Raw genomic sequence first — 17,787 nt, forward strand, 5'->3', positions numbered from 1 at the left:
TCTTTTAGCTAATTCAACTCTAGTCTTAAAACAAAAATAGCCTCCTATTGCCAAATCCCGTGTACACAAAACCATTGCACTTAGGTATTCCTAATACGAAAAAGTTTCTATACGTTGCCAACCTTTCCTATCTTTGAGAGGCAGTCATGGTTAATCTGGTTCTCAATAAGATATCCATTTACAACTAAAAGAAAATTCCAGGCTATCGTCCGTCTTGTTTTACTTTAACAACTCTTCTAACGTCATTTATCTGACAACCTCAAGATTGCTTTCCACAAAGAAAACTCTAGAAATCAAAAAATGCGAAGTGCGTGCTTGTGAGAAGGGAGTGAGGAAATTCTGCCTTTAAATGCGGTAAACGTCAAACGTGAAGTGTAAATTCTAATTAGCAAGACCCTTGAGATTTACAGCTAGGCGGAAAGAAAACCCTCAGCTCGTGGTTGAAGCGGAAGCGGCCAGATGCTCCCGGGCTTTCGAAAAGCCGCCCAAGAAAGCAGGCCCGTCATCCTCAGCGGAAAGTTCTCTCGCGTCAGGGCCCGCAAGCCCGGAGAGTTCGTCATAAACACATAAGGCAAGGGTAGAAACGAGGCCGAAGGGCAAGTCACGCAACTGTCAAACGAAGCCCACCCACCGACTGAAAAGTCCCCAAGACAGCAAGCGATGCCCGCGCGGGATACTCACCCGTTACCTCAAGATCGCAACTACAACTCCCAGGAGGCCGCGCGAACGACAGACCGGCGCCCTTCCCAGAATGCAACAGAGTGGCGTTCCTATCCCGCCCTCTCCTTGCGCCGCTCCTCCTACTTTAATACCCTTCGTCACCCAGGAGAGCCGGGGGTAGGGTGCTGGAGGAGGATCCCGAACGCTCGGCGTGTTGCGTCAGACGTCAGGAGGGGAAGGGGGCGGGGAGTAGGAGGGAGAATGGGAGGACGAAGAGGAGGGGAAAGGACAGGGGAGGGGAGGGTAAATAGTGGGCCAGGCAGGAAGATGGCGGCTGTAGCGGAGGTGTGAGTGGACGCGGGTCTCGGCGGCCGAATTTTTCTCTTTCCTTCTTCTCCCTTTTTCTTCCCTATTTGAAATTGGCATCGAGGGGGCTAAGTTCAGGTGGCGGCGCCGGGCGCAACGCAGGGGTCACGGCGACGGCGTTTGACGGCTGGAAGGGTAGACTTCCTTCACCGCTTGTCCTCCTTCCCCGCTCCGCTCGGTGTCAGGCGCGGCGGCGCGGCGGGCGGACTCCGTTCCTCCTCCTGCTCCCCCCCCCACACCGGAACGGGCACTCTTCGCTTCGCCATCCCCGACCCTTCACCCCGAGGACTGGGCGCCTCCTCCAGCGCAGCTGAGGGAGTGGGGGCCAGTCTCCTGCTCGGCTGTCGCGCCTCCATGTCGGATAATCAGAGCTGGAACTCGTCGGGCTCGGAGGAGGATCCAGAGACGGAGTCTGGGCCGCCTGTGGAGCGCTGCGGGGTCCTCAGTAAGGTGAGCAACCCGCGGTGCCAAGGGACCCCTGGCCAGACTCACCTGCCGCAAGGCAATCCGCTGAGGCCGTGGGGTGGGGCTGGCAGGAGGCGCGGAACGTGCCGGGGTGCGGGGCTAAGTACTGCCGCAGCGACTGGGGATGAGGTGGGGATATAGGGGTACTGTCGGGGGCAGCCGAGGACCGGTGAAAGCGTGTATCAAACCTGGGATCCGGTTTGGGAGGCGAGATGACTTGGGACTCAGGGCAGCAGCTGTCTCGGGTCTAAGGAATCCGGGTTGGGCTTCAGCGGTGTCGGAACGACTGGGAGTGGTTCAAGTCGGATCTCTTAAAAGAGGTTGGTCTGTCTGAGGATGCCAAGTTGAGTAGGGTTGGGGGCACTTTGGACGCAACTGTTTCGATAGAAGCCGGAGCGACTCGGCTTGATGTTGAAATTTGAGGTGCTAAACTATGCCAGATTAGATGTAGTGAGACAGATGAATGTGGAGGACTTTCTCCCTCACCCTATACCCCAGTTTAGAATAGAGATATTGAATCAGCACCTGATAGGCACAAGAAATATTCATAGTAACTTGGAACACATGAGAATGGAGACTGATCTTTAGTCCAGGAAGAAGAGCATTATTTAACAATAAAATATTTTTGCAGTAAGGGGTCCAGGGTAAGGAAAAGATATTTTACCTTTTATATATTTTTTAAAATCTCTGTATCAAAATTTTAGCAAAGCAGTCGTTTCTAGGACTTCAGATGGGGGACTTCTTGATAATACATGGTTGTGGGGGTTTTTGATTGTTTTGTTTGTTTTTTAAGTTTTTGCAATAAGAAGATTCACATAGCCTTTTTGACTTCTCTCTCCCTTCCTGTTAAACTTTTTTAGAAATGGCTGGAGCTAGCAGTTAACTTGGAAAGGGAGAGCTGGGCCAGTCCCACAACAAGCTGGTCATAAGATACTATGTCATGTGCAGACTGGCTGTTAAGAAATCACCCTGTTTCCAGTATTCATATTTTGGCAAATCACTTGGACACTATTTGTGGAATTGTTTCATATTAGGCTTTTATAATGTCTTTAGAAAGGGGACCAGGAAAGGCATGAATAGTCAGAACTAAGGAATGCAAGTGTTGACTTTGATTTGTATAGCAGAAAAATTATGTTATATATTGATGCTGTGATCATTCTTGAAATTTCAGTGCAAGGTTTTCAGTAAAGTGAAGCTCCTCAGGATTTCTTTAGATTAAATGTATCCTATAATTTAGGAATCTCTATTGAACACATTCTGTAATAGGTATACATTTTCAGTTGGTAATAGTTGTGAAATGGGTTACTTGCTTCTCAGTGATTTTGATAGTTTCATCACTGCTCATGAGATGGGAAGCCGACTGCCACACTAGTACTGTAGTGTGTTGAGTATTTTACAAAACAAATTGTACTTTTAACCTACTAATAATAACTTTTTTAGGGGTTGGGGGAGTGGAGTGACTGAGGGAAAAGTTACCAGTGTTCTAAGTATTTACTGTATGTGGAGTGGTATACTGTAGATCAAAAAATGGAAGACCAATCTCGATATTTAAATGTGTAAAAATGTATTTGACACCTCTATGGAAGGCAAGTAACTTAAATTTTGACTGTTGCTGCTATTGTAGAATCAATAGGAATAAAGCTTTTGATATTATTCTTGCTGATAGCTTTGAAGGAAATTTTTCCTGAGATTTACCAATTTATGGTTACATATAGTGTTTTCTGGAAGCTTTTTAATCAAAGGTATTTTAAATTGAATATATATACTTATACTGAGTATGGTACATGTTTTTAAATGTAAACTATATATTTTGAATTCTTTGTATTCACCTGGTAATTTAAACAAGGGTCAGAACTCGGCTTTTGTTCTTTTCCTTTTATTGAGTAATGAAAATAAGCCCCAGTGCAATTTGTTTTGTTTCTCCCTCAAAATGGGGGGGATTTAGAATGGGCTGAGGTAAATTTATATTAAAAATATACAGTTCAAAGCATATTTTCCATCTGGTAGTCTGAAATACATGGAAATACCTATGAGGCATATTTCTTATAAATCACTTGAGTATAGATTCCAAAAATACTGTATATACAATAGTTCTATGTGGTTATAACAAATATCATGGTGGATCATGGTGGGGAAAAGATTCATGCCTTAGTTGGACTTAAAAGCAACTAAGTCTGGATAAAATAAGTCTCATTCAATTTCCGAATTTCCTCCATCCCTCATGGTTTACCTTCTTCTGTTTTTCCACACACCTTTTTTGAAATTCTATTCATCTTTAAGAGTCTAAGTCAAATACTGTCTTTTCCATAAAGCTTTTTATTATTTTGCCATCATTCAAGACCTTCTTCACTAGAATTCCCATAGCATTTTGTTTGTAGCTTGCTTCTGACTCTTATTCTAAATATATTTTTTTCTCTTGTACTTGTGTTTGCTGTCCTGTTGGCCACAGTAATATTTGATTCTCCTGCAGTGTCTAGCGTATTGCCTTGTCTGTATTTGTTAAATGAGGAAGAGTGAAGGAACATTATGAGAGCAGAGAAAAGACAAAAACCTGCCTTCCAGGTTTCATAACAGCTAACACTTACTGATTAAAGAGTACTGAAGCTGTTATAATTTGTTCAGTACCTTAGAAGAACATGGTATTAAATTATGGATACATATTGCTGGAGCCCCTCCTCTAACTTTGAAAGCGTTCTGTTCTATTGAGAAATGCCGAAGATTAAGCTTCATTAGCTCTGTGTAACTCTTCCTCACATTCAGAAAATACTGTGTCCAGGCACTGTTCTAAGTCTATTCTTGTTTAAAATTAACTCTAAGAGATAGTGTTTGACAAAGAAAAGAACACAGAGTAAGTAACTTGACCACAGTCACACAGTTTAGCCTTATGAAGTGTGGTAATTGTAAATAAGGCAGGATTAATCCATGGAGTGTGTTGAATGCACTAAACAATTTTTATGACAGTCAGTGGGAAGTTGTCCATGGAATTTTGGAGCTGGGGACTCCATACGATCAATAGGTGAGAAAAGTAGGCAAATATGCTGAGTAAGTAAATAAGCTTGTGTAAATTATGGAAAAAAACAAGATACTAAAGAAAAGCTTATTAAGTCGTCTAAGGAATTCAGGAACTGGATAATTTGATTGGAATGGCTGAAAATGAGAAGAGGAGGCAAATTTAAGGGTTTACTATGAAGGAAAGATAAGCTGGTTTTGGTAATGGGCCATAAAAATAGAGAAGGAATACTCAGGTATTGAGTATTGTTTGTGACTGTGCTGGGCAATTTCATTATTTTATTCAGCCTTCAAACAATAGGCAAAGAAACTGAAGCTTACAAAAGTAACTTGTCAAAACTCTCTTCACATGAGTTGTAAAGTAGTTGAGCCTATTTAATCCTGTATCCACTAATCTGATTGTATATATAATACAGTAAAACTGAGCAGAAGTGGCAGTCCAGCCAAGGAAATAAGAAAATAGGAAGGAAGTACACATTATAGATAGAGTTGAATTCAGTTTTATTGGTAACTATCATTTATTTCAAGCCTGTGTCTAAGTGGTGGTACATCACACGCAGTTAGACATAAGGAAATGGTGATTAGGAGCCACTGGAATAAGTTAAATTGTCAGCATGGTTGAGTTCTCAGAGAAGAGTTATAATGATGGGGCTTAGAAAAATTACAAACTGGGTAGGGATGGTGGCTCATACCTGTAGTCCCAGCACTTTGAGACTGAGGAGGACAGATCACTTGAGCCCAGGAGTTTGAGACCAGCCTTGGCACCACAGCAAAACCCCAACCCTACAAAAAAATTAGCCAGGCGTGGTGGCGTGCACCTGTACCCTCAGTCACCCAGGAGGCTGAGGTGGGAGGATTAAGTCTAAGAGGTGGAGGTTGCAGTGAACTGAGATGGCGCCCCTGCACTCCAGCCTGGGTGACAGAGTGAGACCATGTCTCAAAAAAAATACAAAATAAAAGAAAATTTAAGAACTGAATTGGTCTCAAAAATGCTTAGAGAATAGAAAAATAGATTTCTCAGTAGATAAAGAACCTGAGCAAATGCAGTATATTTTGGCAATCCATTTTGAATTAGTTTCTGGAATTGGCAGATGGTTTTGGGATTTTTCTATACGTCCAACCCCAGAGGATAGATAAAAAACATGCAAAAATAAGTATTCTCATAAAGATTACGTTTCTGTCTTTTCCAGTTTATTGTGATCTTCACTGTACAGCAAGACTTTAGCAACACAGAAACTCAGAATACTGAAGACAGACAATCCAATATGTTTTTGAAAACCAATTTTATTTTGGTATTATTACTCTTGGGTTTGAAAAATATATGTTCAGAGAAACTTGGAAAGTGAATTAGCCATATAAAATATTATTCAGTTCTGTGGAGGAAAAGTGAAAGTTGACGGCTTACTACAGATTAGTTTCTATTATTTTTACTTTGATATAGTTATGACCATTATAGATTTTCATATGGGAGTAACAAAACTAAAGTTTTAGCAGTAATTGACTTTATACTTCCATTGACTTAGAAAGCTTCATGCAGCCCTTGGTGTCAGAGAATGAGAGACTACATACATACATAACTGAACATAATTCTCTGTTGAATATGTTAAGTATGACAAAGACCAAAACAAGTATCATGAAGATACTTAAGAAAGGATGAAAGCACACAAAGAACAAACAATAATTTTAACCAAAATCTGGCTTTGGTTTTATTCTTAAAATGTTAAAAGAAAATGGTAGGCCGGGCGTGGTGGCTCCCGCCTGTAATCCCAGCACTTGGGGAGGCTGAGGTAGGCGGATCATGAGGTCAAGAGATCGAGACCATCCAGGCCATGATGAAACCCCGTCTCTACTAAAAATACAAAAGTTAGCCAGGTGTGGTGGCATGCGCCTGTAGTCCCAGCTACTTGGGAGGCTGAGGTGGAAGAATCACTTGAACCCAGGAGGTGGAGGTTGCAGTGAGCCGAGATTGCGCCACTGCACTCCAGCCTGGTGACAGAGCAAGACTCCGTCTCAAAAAAAAAAAAAAAAAAAAAAAATGAAAATGGTATATTTTGTTTCTTACTGATTTATATATGATATTGTAAAAATTACTGAAAATCATTATGCAATCTAGAAAATGTCAACTTTTCACGTTTGTAATCATTTTACTGTTTATGCTTAGAATTAAGTTGGATTTTTCACATTTTGGTTTTAAAATTATATTGCTGTTTCAAAAAGTTTGGATTTCTAAAATACTTCTATTTTTTGTTTTCTTCTTCCTTCCTTTTCCCTTCCCACTCCCAGTGGACAAACTACATTCATGGGTGGCAGGATCGTTGGGTAGTTTTGAAAAATAATGCTCTGAGTTACTACAAATCTGAAGATGAAACAGAGTATGGCTGCAGGGGATCCATTTGTCTTAGCAAGGCTGTCATCACAGTAAGTTCCTTTTCTTCTTCATTCAACAAATGTTTATTGAGTGTCAACTACATATCAGGAACTGTTCTACATGTTCAGGATACATCTGTGAATAAGATAAAGATCCTTGCCCTTATAGAACATACATTCTAATACTTTTTTTCCATAAAGTTATTTTATTGTGCTTCCATAAAGTTATTTTATTGTGCTTTTTGCTAAATATTGTTATTTTGTATAGACGTGTAGTTTTTATCTTATTTATTTATTTTTATTTATTTTTTAATCCTTGGTTTCCTTGGAAATAGACATGTAGTTTTTAATCTAGTGGGTATATCAAACCAGTTTAAGGGCTTCAGGAAAAAAAAATGTTTGAAGCCTTTCTATTTGTTGAGACTGGAACAGTTTTTTTGTAGGTTACTGAAAATTTAAAAATAATACATCTTATAGGTAACATTTTAAAATTTTAACTTAAAAGGTATAAATGTACATTCATTTATAAACCGTTTAACATTGAGCTAATGCCCTCTCTTTGTGGAGTTGAGAGAAGTTTTTCTTATATTCATAATGCATGATTTGCTATTTCCAGTTTTGATTTCTCTAACGTGGAATAAAAGCCTAAAGATAACTTTTGAAAAACCCTAAGTATAGGCTCCTTCTAACTTTTTAGGATTTCCCCTTATATTTTGCAGTTATGTCACTTTTATCTAATTCAACACCCTTTAAAAGAGTAACTCAGCTTTGTTGAGTCATGCTATATAGTTTATATTTTGTTATTGTCCTTTTTTTGTGTTTTGTTTTGTTTTTGAGACAGAGTCCCACTCTGTCACCCAGGCTAGAGTGCAGTGGTGCAGTCTCAGCTTACTGCAACCTCAGCCTCACAGGTTCAAACAATTCTTCTGCCTCAGCCTCCCAAGTAGCTGGGACTATGGGTGCATGCCACCATGCCCAGGTAATTTGTGTATTTTTAGTAGAGATGGGGTTTTACTGTGTTGGCCAGGCTGGTCTCAAACTCCTGACCTCAACTAATCCACCCATCTCAGCCTCCCAAAGTGCTGGGATTGCAGACATGAGCCACTGCACCCTGCCTACTTAGTTTACATTTAACTTATACAGAAACAACTATTCCTTTTTGCACTTGCAGTACATAGACTTAAATAATGTTTAAGTTATGTAAGGATTGTAACAAGTAAACTGGCATAAATGGGTTTGGGAACCACCAACTGACTTGTTAAGCATGTAACCCAACTAGTGAGAACAGAAGTGCCTGATTATACAAAAATAGCATGCTAGTTAAGAATGGTCTGCATGCGTTGAGCAAAAAAAAAAAGGTGTTGGCTAAAGCCAGACAGTTAAATATTATAGTTAAAATATGAAAATGGGTATGTTAAAAATACAGATTTTACTAACCCATTCAAAGAGAAGTCAGTTTTCTTTTTGTGATAGAATTTATCTTGCTTCTAAAAGTGAAAGATAATATTTCAGATTTCTGTTAATATCTAACTCTGACTTAACGTTTGTTATGCATTTAGGGAAAATCTTATAGTATTTTCACTTTTTTTTTCATGCATTGTTTCCCCTCTTGTATATTCAGCATTTGAAAAGTTTAGAATTGAATATTAGGTTAGAGAAACACAGAAGAAATGTTTGGAAGTATTAATGAAACCACTACTCTGCATTTGTAGAGACAATTTTAAGGATATAGCTTTAACATAAAAGCTCAGTATTTTTACTGGTATGTGGTACATTGTAGTGTGTTTAGAAATTGTATCTAGTTTAACATTTTGGGTGTTTTTCTTTCAAGGTAGATCATTATTCATGTCAGGGGACATGATAGTAGATGGAAATGTACTTTGCGATCTTGAAGTGTTTTTCTGTGGTCCTCCACTCCCCTTCTTTTGCATATAATTGGATGTTTATTAGTTGCAATGCTTAACTCTTTGAAAATAGTATAATGATTGATACAAGAATGGGGAGGAATTAAATTTTATCTCTGTTGTTCCCTAAGTAGTAGTATTCCTGTAGTACCATGCTAGTTTCTGTGGATTTAAATGTTGTTGTTCTGTCGTGAATTATGAACTATAATATTATTGCCTGGCTTATTTTGAGAAAATAAAATTTTTAATAAACATTTAATTCCATCTTCTCAGGAAGAAAACAGTGTTACCTCATTGTAAATGGTTTTTGTTATAACTATATCTACACGTATAACTTTCGTTGTGGCACATAGTAAAAGACATGGGGAGGAACATGAAACAAATTGAATTCTTTGAAGGAGAAATACAGAAGTAAAGGTAAAAAGATGAATGAGGCAGCAAAATCTGTATCATAGTCGTAGGTACAATGAAATGTGATAGGAAGAAACACAAGCATTTATATTACTGAACTTGAACTTTCCTTGCCCTGGGTTCACAGACTCCATGTTACATATTTAAAGAAAATTACAAAATATAACTGAATTCAGTGAACTCAGGATGAAGTTTACAAATTCGAGTATGTACTTTAGTTAAATAAATAGATGTCATAGTAATAGTCATCATTAATTTTTAATAGGCGTCTCTTGGTATTTTTTTCCTTAAACATGAGCTATTGCTTATATCACTTAATACAAAAAATACATATTAATGTTTAATTTCTTTATACGGCACCCTTATGAAATTGATAATATTCACATATGAAGAAATCTACGCTTGAAGAGTTGCTGTGACTTTGCTATAACCATTCATTATTATTTGTTGGTGTTGGTGAACCTAGCGTCTGAGCCCACATTTCCTGATAGAGCCTGATCCATTTTAAATTCATTCTTAGTTTAATGATTAAATCATTCCTAATTTATAAAAACAGTTTTCTTTAGCTGTGTGATAATAAAGTGGGTGAAATAATTTCAAGGAACAAAGTATGTCTTGGGAGAATTTATTCCTTAGTGTGAAGGGATTGAGAGTAAGTAGGTGAGAGGAAAAATAGTATTCCCTTATTTTGTGTAAAAAGAGCTATTTGTACGTAGGATAAGTGTTTGTAGAAAGACAGTTGAATTCAATTATTATAGCTTGATACTTAGAAGACCCAGCCTCTGCTACAAAATTTGCCACTAGTAGATATTCTGAATATGTTAGTCGTAATTGTTTTAATTAAAAGCAAATGTTTATGGAATATTTACACTGTTTACTTTTTAAATTCTATCTTTTAAATAAAGTACATGATAAAAAATATAATTTGTGGCATTAAACAGTTTAAGAAATACATGCTTCTTTTTAGTCTTGCACTTAAAGAGGCAACCACACTTAAATTTCTGGTCATCGTTTCAGAAAATGTGTAGGTCTGTACAAGGATTTGTCTGTTTATAACTTTCATAAATATTTACACAAATGGCATATTGTCTATTGTTCTGCACCTTGTTTTAATACATCTTACACAGTAACTGTTATGTTCTGTTGAATCATATGGATATATTATATTTATTTGCCTGGTCCCTGTTTTTGCACATTTAAATCATTTCTCATTTTTATTACAACCATTATTGAAACAAATATGTACTTTAAAATTTGTTTTTAGTTATTGTCAAATACTCCTTCAAAATGTAACGCTCTTCACTCCTACCAGTAGTGAATGAGTGCCTCTGGTTTTCCCCATCCTCAAGTATTTAGGAAGTTGGATTTTGGCAAATGTTAAAGTGTTTGTCAAACTGCTGAATTAAAATGGTATCTTATTTTAAATTGCACTTCTTATCCATAAGGTTGAGTAACAGAATAATTTATAGCCCATTTTTGTTTATTTTTTCTTTTCCAATTGCTTATGCACTTTTTTGTTTGTTTTTCTTATTGACTTGTAGAAATTACTTATATAATAATAAGCCATGTGGCACATTTGTTGAAAATGTTTTCCCCGTTGTCACTGGTCTGTTTCTTCATTGCTCTTTTTATAGTCTATATTAGGCCCTACAAAAAATCTTAGATTTTTACATACTGTTATTGACATCTTTTATTATGGCTTCTATATTTACTTGTTTAGATAGGTGTTTTCCTCTCAAAGACTATCTCTCTATATAAATGTACGTAACGTTTTCATCTAAAATTTACACTTGAATTTTGATTCCTGTGGAAGTTATTTTAGCTTAAGGAGTGATATTGATGTTTTTAGTTTTTTCCAAATGACTAATTATGTATCCTAGTAGCATTAATTAAATAACTCACCTTTTTCCAAGTGGTTTGAAACACCACTTTTATCATATATTACGGTCCCATGTTTATTTAAGGTTGTTTCTGGACTCTCTTTTGGGCATTTGGCTTGTCCTTCTTCTTAGTCCATGTTTAAAATTATATTGTGAGTATTTCTTCAACCAGTTCCTTAAATTGCTAATGATTCATTTGTGAAGATAGATGTAATTTGTTTGCAGTTACTAAAATTAGAAGATACTTTGTAAAATAGAGAGTTTTGGTATAATATCTTTAGATAGAATTGACTTTCTTAAGTTATGTAGTTTGATGTCTCACATTAGGCATCTGCCTTTGTATACCTAATATCTTGTTGAACTTTTAAAATCACCAAATGAGTAGAATTCCTATTATTCTTATAATAGGTTGGTTTTAGGGAAATTTATTTGCCAATTTCGTGTTTTAATATTTTTAGAAGGAAAACTGAAAGGTAATGAAAATGTTACTGTTGGAATAAAAAAAAAAAAAATTAAGGCCAAATAGTGATTAGGCAAGTTGGTTAGGGGGTGGTGCTGCAAGAGGGGAAGTTGAAAGATCTTAGAAAAATTAAAGAAAACTGATGAAACTTCGTCTCTACATTTAAAAATATACACAAATCGGCTGGATGTAGGAGTATGCACCTGTAGTCACGGCTGCTTTGGAGGCTGAGGTGAGAGGATCTGCTGCTTCAGCCCAGCAAGTGGAGGCTGCGGTGAGCCAAGATCGTGCCAGTGCCTGCCAGCCTGGGAGACAGAGTGAGACCCTGTCCCCCCAAAAAAAGACAAGTTACAAAAGCAAGGGAGGGAAGTGTTCAAAATTGAAGAGAACCATAAAAATAAATTTTTAAAGTGCCAGATAAAGAATAGTCAGATCTAAAAAGTTTTTGCATGTGGAATTGTAAAATGAGAAATTATGTTATGGAAATGATGTTCACCAAATTGGATATCACCAAAGATGATAGTGCCATAAATAGTCATTATAAGAACTCCAAATTAGTGAGAAATCCAAGAAGTAGGCATTTTCTCAAGCATGCAGTTTTACTGTTTTGAACTGTGTTAGTGAGAACTGAAGGAAAGAGGAAGGTATGTGGCAAGTAAAGGCACTAGATAAGAAACTAGTTGTTAATTCTCATTGGAGGAGCATTCGTCAGTGAATTTTTAAAGAAGTAAGAATCTTGCTCTGCTAAGATTTATGCCTTGAGGAACTCATAATTTATCTCTTTAACAGTTCATTTGAAAACAGTATATTCCATCTTTCAATAATATATGATTCAGATAATGTAACTCAAATAGCATGAATGAAGTAGAAAGTATTTAAAATATTTGCTAAGAGGTCTTGAAGAAGAAAAACATGAAGAAGGATACCTGTTGAAATCTGGGGCTCAGAATGTAGAAATAAGTCACAGAAAATTATAATTTAAATTATATAATTATAAAATGTATTCATTTGCTAGGGTTGCTATAACAAAGTATTATAAACTGGGTGACTTAAGCAACCAAAATTTATTGTTTCACAGTTCCAGAGGCTGGAAATAGGATCAGGACAGGAGGTTGCTGGGGTCCAAGAGTTTTGACCTGAGGATAACAATATAGCTTCCGTAACAGGGTAGCCCAACTGGATTATCCTATTGTGAAGCTCATTTTTGGTAAACTCATAAGTAAAGCCTTTGGGCTTCCAGTTAGAAGATTCCCTATTCTTAACAATGAGCAGACAGCCGAGGATTAAGAGTCATATGAAGAAAGTTTCCAATATGAAAGAGATCAAGAGAATAAATGCAACACTAGAAGACAAATTATTCAGATGTCCAACAAAAATAAGGAAGGAAATTTGTCAGTATTTTTAAAGATAATAGCTTTTGAAATTATGAAAAAACTATATAAAAAAGGAAGAGTTTAAAAAAAGCTCTTGGAGATTATAAATATGGTAGCAGTGATGAAAGAAATGAAAAGAGTTAGAAGGTAGAATTATAGACATTCCCAGAATGTAAAGAAAAATATTTTTTTGAAAATCACCTGTAATCACAGCACTTTGGGAGGCTGAGGTGGGCAAATTATGAGGTTAAGAGATCAAGACCATCCTGTCCAATGTGGTTGGTGCATGCCTGTAGTCCCAGCTACTCAGGAGACTGAGGCAGGAGAATCACTTGAACCAGGGAGGCAGAGGTTGCAGTGGGCTGATTGTGCCACTGCCTTCCAGCCTGGTGACAGAACAAGACTCTGTCTCAAAAAAACAAAAACAAAACAAACAAAAACCCCCAAAAAGGTAGTAAATAGGACATAGGTAAAAATTAAAGGAATGATCCAGGAGTTCTAACATCTGAACAGTAGGAGCTCCAGGAAGAAAGAACAGAGGAGTATCAGTGAAAGAATAAAAGAAAAATTCACAGAAATAAAGGACAGGAGTTTTACATTGAAAGGGCCTAGCAAGATCCAGTGTAATAGATTTTTAAAAGACTGATGTTAAAGACACATTGTGTCAAGTCAGATCACTGGGAAGAAGATCTTGGATGCCTCCAGAGAGAAAAAGCATTGCAACAAAGGATAAGGATTCAAAATAACTGTGGACTTCTCAAAAGCAATGCTGGAAGCTAAAATGCAATGGATCATGCCTACATTCTTCTGAAGAATAATTATTTTCAACAGTGAATTATATGTTCAGCCAAACCACCAAGCAAGTATAAGGACAGACTAAAAGCATTTTAAAATATGGTCTCTACAAATTTACCTCTTGTTGTTTTAAAAAATATTTTAGAGATACATGTTTACATATCTATAGTTGAAACAGTATGTTTAGAATTTACTTCTAAATTGCCTTTGGAAGGGTGTGAATTGATGAGAATATAGATTTTAAAAAAGAATAACCATTAGTTAGTAATTGTTGAAACCAAATAGTGGTAATAGGGTTCATTGTTCTATGTTTTGTTTTTTTTTTTACATATATGTGAAATTTTTCATAATAAAAAGTAAAACACAGACATCTGTCTTCTGCTGAAAGATATGCCCCATCAAAACAAGGAAGAATTAAATAAACAAGAGGAAGATGTGATAGAGGTTATTGTACTCAAAGTGTGATCTCCAGGGCAATAACATCAGTGTAAGCTGTGAACTTGTTAGAAATACACGTTCTGGGGCTCTGCCCCAAACCTAATGGATCAGAAACTCTGGACAGGGAGTCCAGCATTCTGTCTTTAACAAACCCTTCAAATGATTCTGATGCATCCTAAAATTTGAGAACCACTTTCTTAAAGCAGGAAAAATAGCTGTGCTCAAGTAGAGAATGGACATGACTGCTGTTTTGTATCATCTCATTTTCTTAACTGCTTTCTCTGGACTTTGATAGTTGCTCTGACATTTATTAAATCAATTGAATTGTTACACATAAAAAATACTACATTGTGCTACTAGTTCTAACAATCTGAACAATAGATGTAAAAGTTCAGATTTAAGGAACTCTTAAGTATAGTGATTGTATTAGAAATGGGAAGAGGTATGAGGGGAACATATGAACACGTCCTATACCAACCCGGCTGCTTGCCTAACTGGCACCTTGACATTCTTTGCTGACTTTACCAATTGAAACTTTTATTAATCTAGAATGCCTTTCCTCCTGTACTATTAAAAGCCTATCTTTCCTCCTGGGATCAACTAAACCACAGCTTTTCAAGGAATCACTTTAGATCTCATTCTCATCTTTCTGTCTCTACTATCAGATTTATATATTTTTATTTATTTTAAACAAGGCCTAATGCTGTCACCCAGGCTAGAGTGCAGTGGTGCAGTCATGTCTCACTGCCACCTTGACCTCCTGGGCTCATGATCCTCCTGCCTCAGCCTCCATAGTAGCTGGGATTGTAGGTGCACCACCACACCTGGCTATTTTATTTTTTAATTTTTTTTTGGTAGAGACTGATTCTCACTACGTTGTCCAGACCGGTTTCGAACTCCTGACCTCAAGCAATCCTCCATCCTTGGCCTCTCAAACTACTGGGATTACAGTGTGAGACATTGCACTTGGCCACTACTATCAGATTTTTAAAACTACAAATAGGGACTGAGCAACTGTGACATACATTGTGCTAGCTATTTTATGTATTATCAGGAAAAAGGTGAAAATGATTAGGGAGAGAGAGAAGTAAAGGTGAGAAGAGCTACAACTGTTTTTCGTTATCAAACCTTAAAGAGTTTAGATGATTTAACTCTTTTTTTGTTTTTTGTTGTTTGTTTGTTTGTTTGCTTTAAGACGGGTTTCGCCATGTTGGCCAGGCTGGTCTTGAACTCCTGACCTCATGTGATACGCCCGCCTCGGCCTCTCAAAGTGCTGAGGTTACAGGCGTGAGCCACCACGCCCAGCCCTAGATGATTTAACTCTTTAAACTGTGCATGGGCTTCCAGGTAGCTGAAGATAGTGGTAGGTGGTAGGCTTGTGGTAAGCAGCATCCCAAAATGTTATCTCCCTAAAAGATACAAAATAACTCCACATGTATATCATTTCTACATGAAACAACACCTTCAGCATTACTCGTAGATAGATGATGCCAAAACTGCAAAATAATCATGTAAGGAAAGGTAACACACTCCAGTGCAGTGGTCCTACACACTTTGACCCCACTGCCACAAGGGGACACTGTGACAAGGAAAGTTAGATCAACATATGTTCTTTGAGAAGACAGAAGGAGCATTAGTGAAGAGAGCTGGAAGAACCACCAGAAAGACTAAATCTACCCTTTTTTGTGTTTTTAATACAAAAAACTAACCAGGCAGATAAGAGCACAGCTATAGGAAAAGGATTTCAAAGTATGAACAATTTAAAAGGCTAGACAGCCATTTAAGTATGATTTAAAGAGATTTCTGAATGTGTATAGCTTCTGGAAGACTGAAAACAGAAGAGTTCTTTGGAAATTGGATGGTCAAGGAAAAAATTTAAGGACCTACAAGAAAAAAAGAAACCAAAAAATTAGAAGTCCCAGGCCAGGCATGGGGCTCACAACTGTAATCCAGCACTTTGAGAGGCCAAGGTGGGCAGATCATGAGATGAAGATATTGAGACCATCCTGGACAACATGGTGAAACCTCATCTCTACTAAAAATACAAAAATTAGCTGGGTGTGATGGCGCATGCGTGTAGTCCAAAAGACCCAGGAGGCTGAGACAGGAAAATCGCTTGAACCTGGGAGGTGGGGGTTGCAGTAAGCAGAGATCACTCCACGGCATTCCAGCCTGTCAACAGAACAAGACTCCATCTCAAAAAAAAAAAAAAAATTAGAAGTCCCACAATTCTCTTCTCTGCTATCAAAACAAAACTCCACTGAAGTATCCAGACTTTGGCAAATGACAGAAAGAAAAAGATGCCATTAAACTAAGGATATTGTAAAAATGTCCCCAGTCACAAAAATAAACGAAAGTTAAATCCTTCCTTTAGTGCTTGAAATTGAGAAAAAATTCATACAAATAAACCAAGTAAATTCTAATCCCATAAAATGACTTCTCACGCAAAAGAAAACAATTTTTTTTCCTTTTTTTTTTTAATTGCATTTTAGGTTTTGGGGTACGTTTGAAGAACATGCAAGATAGTTGCATAGGTACACACATGGTAATGTGATTTGCTGCCTTCCTCCCCTTCACCTATATCTGGCATTTCTCCCCATGCTGACTCTCCCCAACTCCCCACACCCCACTGTCCCTCCTCTATTTCCCCCCAACAGACCCCGGTGTGTAGTGCTCCCCTCCCTGTGTCCACGTGTTCTCATTGTTCAACACCTGCCTATGAGTGAGAACATGCGGTGTTTGATTTTCTGCTGTTGTGTCAGTTTGCTGAGAACGATGGTTTCCAGGTTGATCCATGTCCCTACAAAGGACACGAACTCATTGTTTTTGATGGGTGCGTAATATTCCATGGTGTATGTGTACTACATTTTCCCTGTCTAGTCTATCATCGATGGGCATTTGGGTTGGTTCCAGGTCTTTGCTATTGTAAACTGTGCTGCAATGAACATTCCTGTGCATGTGTCCTTATAGTAGAATGATTTATAATCCTTTGACTATATACCCAGTAATGGGATTGCTGGGTCAAATGGAATTTCTATTTCTAGGTCCTTAAGGAATTGCCACACTGTCTTCCTCAATGATTGAACTAATTTACACTCCCACCAACAGTGTAAAAATGTTCCCATTTCTCCACATCCTCTCCAGCATCTGTTGTCTCCAGATTTTTTAATGATCACCATTCTAACTGGCGTGAGATGGTATCTCAATGTAATTTTGATTTGCATTTCTCTAATGACCAGTGATAATGAGCATTTTTTCGTGTGTGTGTTGGCCTCATGTACGTCTTCTTTTGTAAAGTGTCTCTTCATATCCTTTGCCCATTTTTGAATGGGCTTGTTTGTTATTTTCTTGTAAATCTGTTTTAGTTCTTTGTAAATTCTGGATATTAGCCCTTTGTCAGATGGGTAGAGTGCAAAAATTTTTTCCCATTCTGTTGGTTGCCAATTCACTCTAATGACTGTTTCTTTGCCGTGCAGAAGCTATGGAGTTTGATTAGGTCCCATTTGTCTATTTTGGCTTTTGTTGCCAATGCTTTTGGTGTTTTGGTCATGAAGTCCTTGCCTACGCCTATGTCCTGAATGGTTTTGCCTAGATTTTCTTCTAGGGTTTTTATGGTGTTAGGTCTTATGTTTAAGTCTTTTTTTTTTTTTTTTTTTTTT

At 37.6% G+C, this 17,787-nt stretch overlaps 1 protein-coding gene across 5 annotated transcripts in view; it reads left to right on the forward strand.

Annotated features, from left to right (window-relative positions):
* The first annotated feature begins 727 nt into the window (after nt 1–727).
* Nucleotides 728–17,787, forward strand: part of CERT1 (ceramide transporter 1) — a 142,136-nt gene continuing 125,076 nt past the window's right edge. For all 5 annotated transcript variants that reach the window (XM_032278146.1, XM_032278136.1, XM_032278127.1 and 2 more), the window contains exons 1-2: nt 728–1,476; nt 6,784–6,918. In XM_032278146.1, coding sequence (XP_032134037.1) covers nt 1,381–1,476; nt 6,784–6,918 — 231 coding nt within the window. In that variant the 5' untranslated portion in view covers nt 728–1,380. The remainder of the gene's footprint in view (nt 1,477–6,783; nt 6,919–17,787) is intronic.

Source organism: Sapajus apella, unplaced genomic scaffold (genome assembly GCF_009761245.1).
Source record: "Sapajus apella isolate SASKATOON/1434 unplaced genomic scaffold, GSC_monkey_1.0 scaffold1, whole genome shotgun sequence".
Lineage (NCBI taxonomy): Eukaryota > Metazoa > Chordata > Mammalia > Primates > Cebidae > Sapajus > Sapajus apella.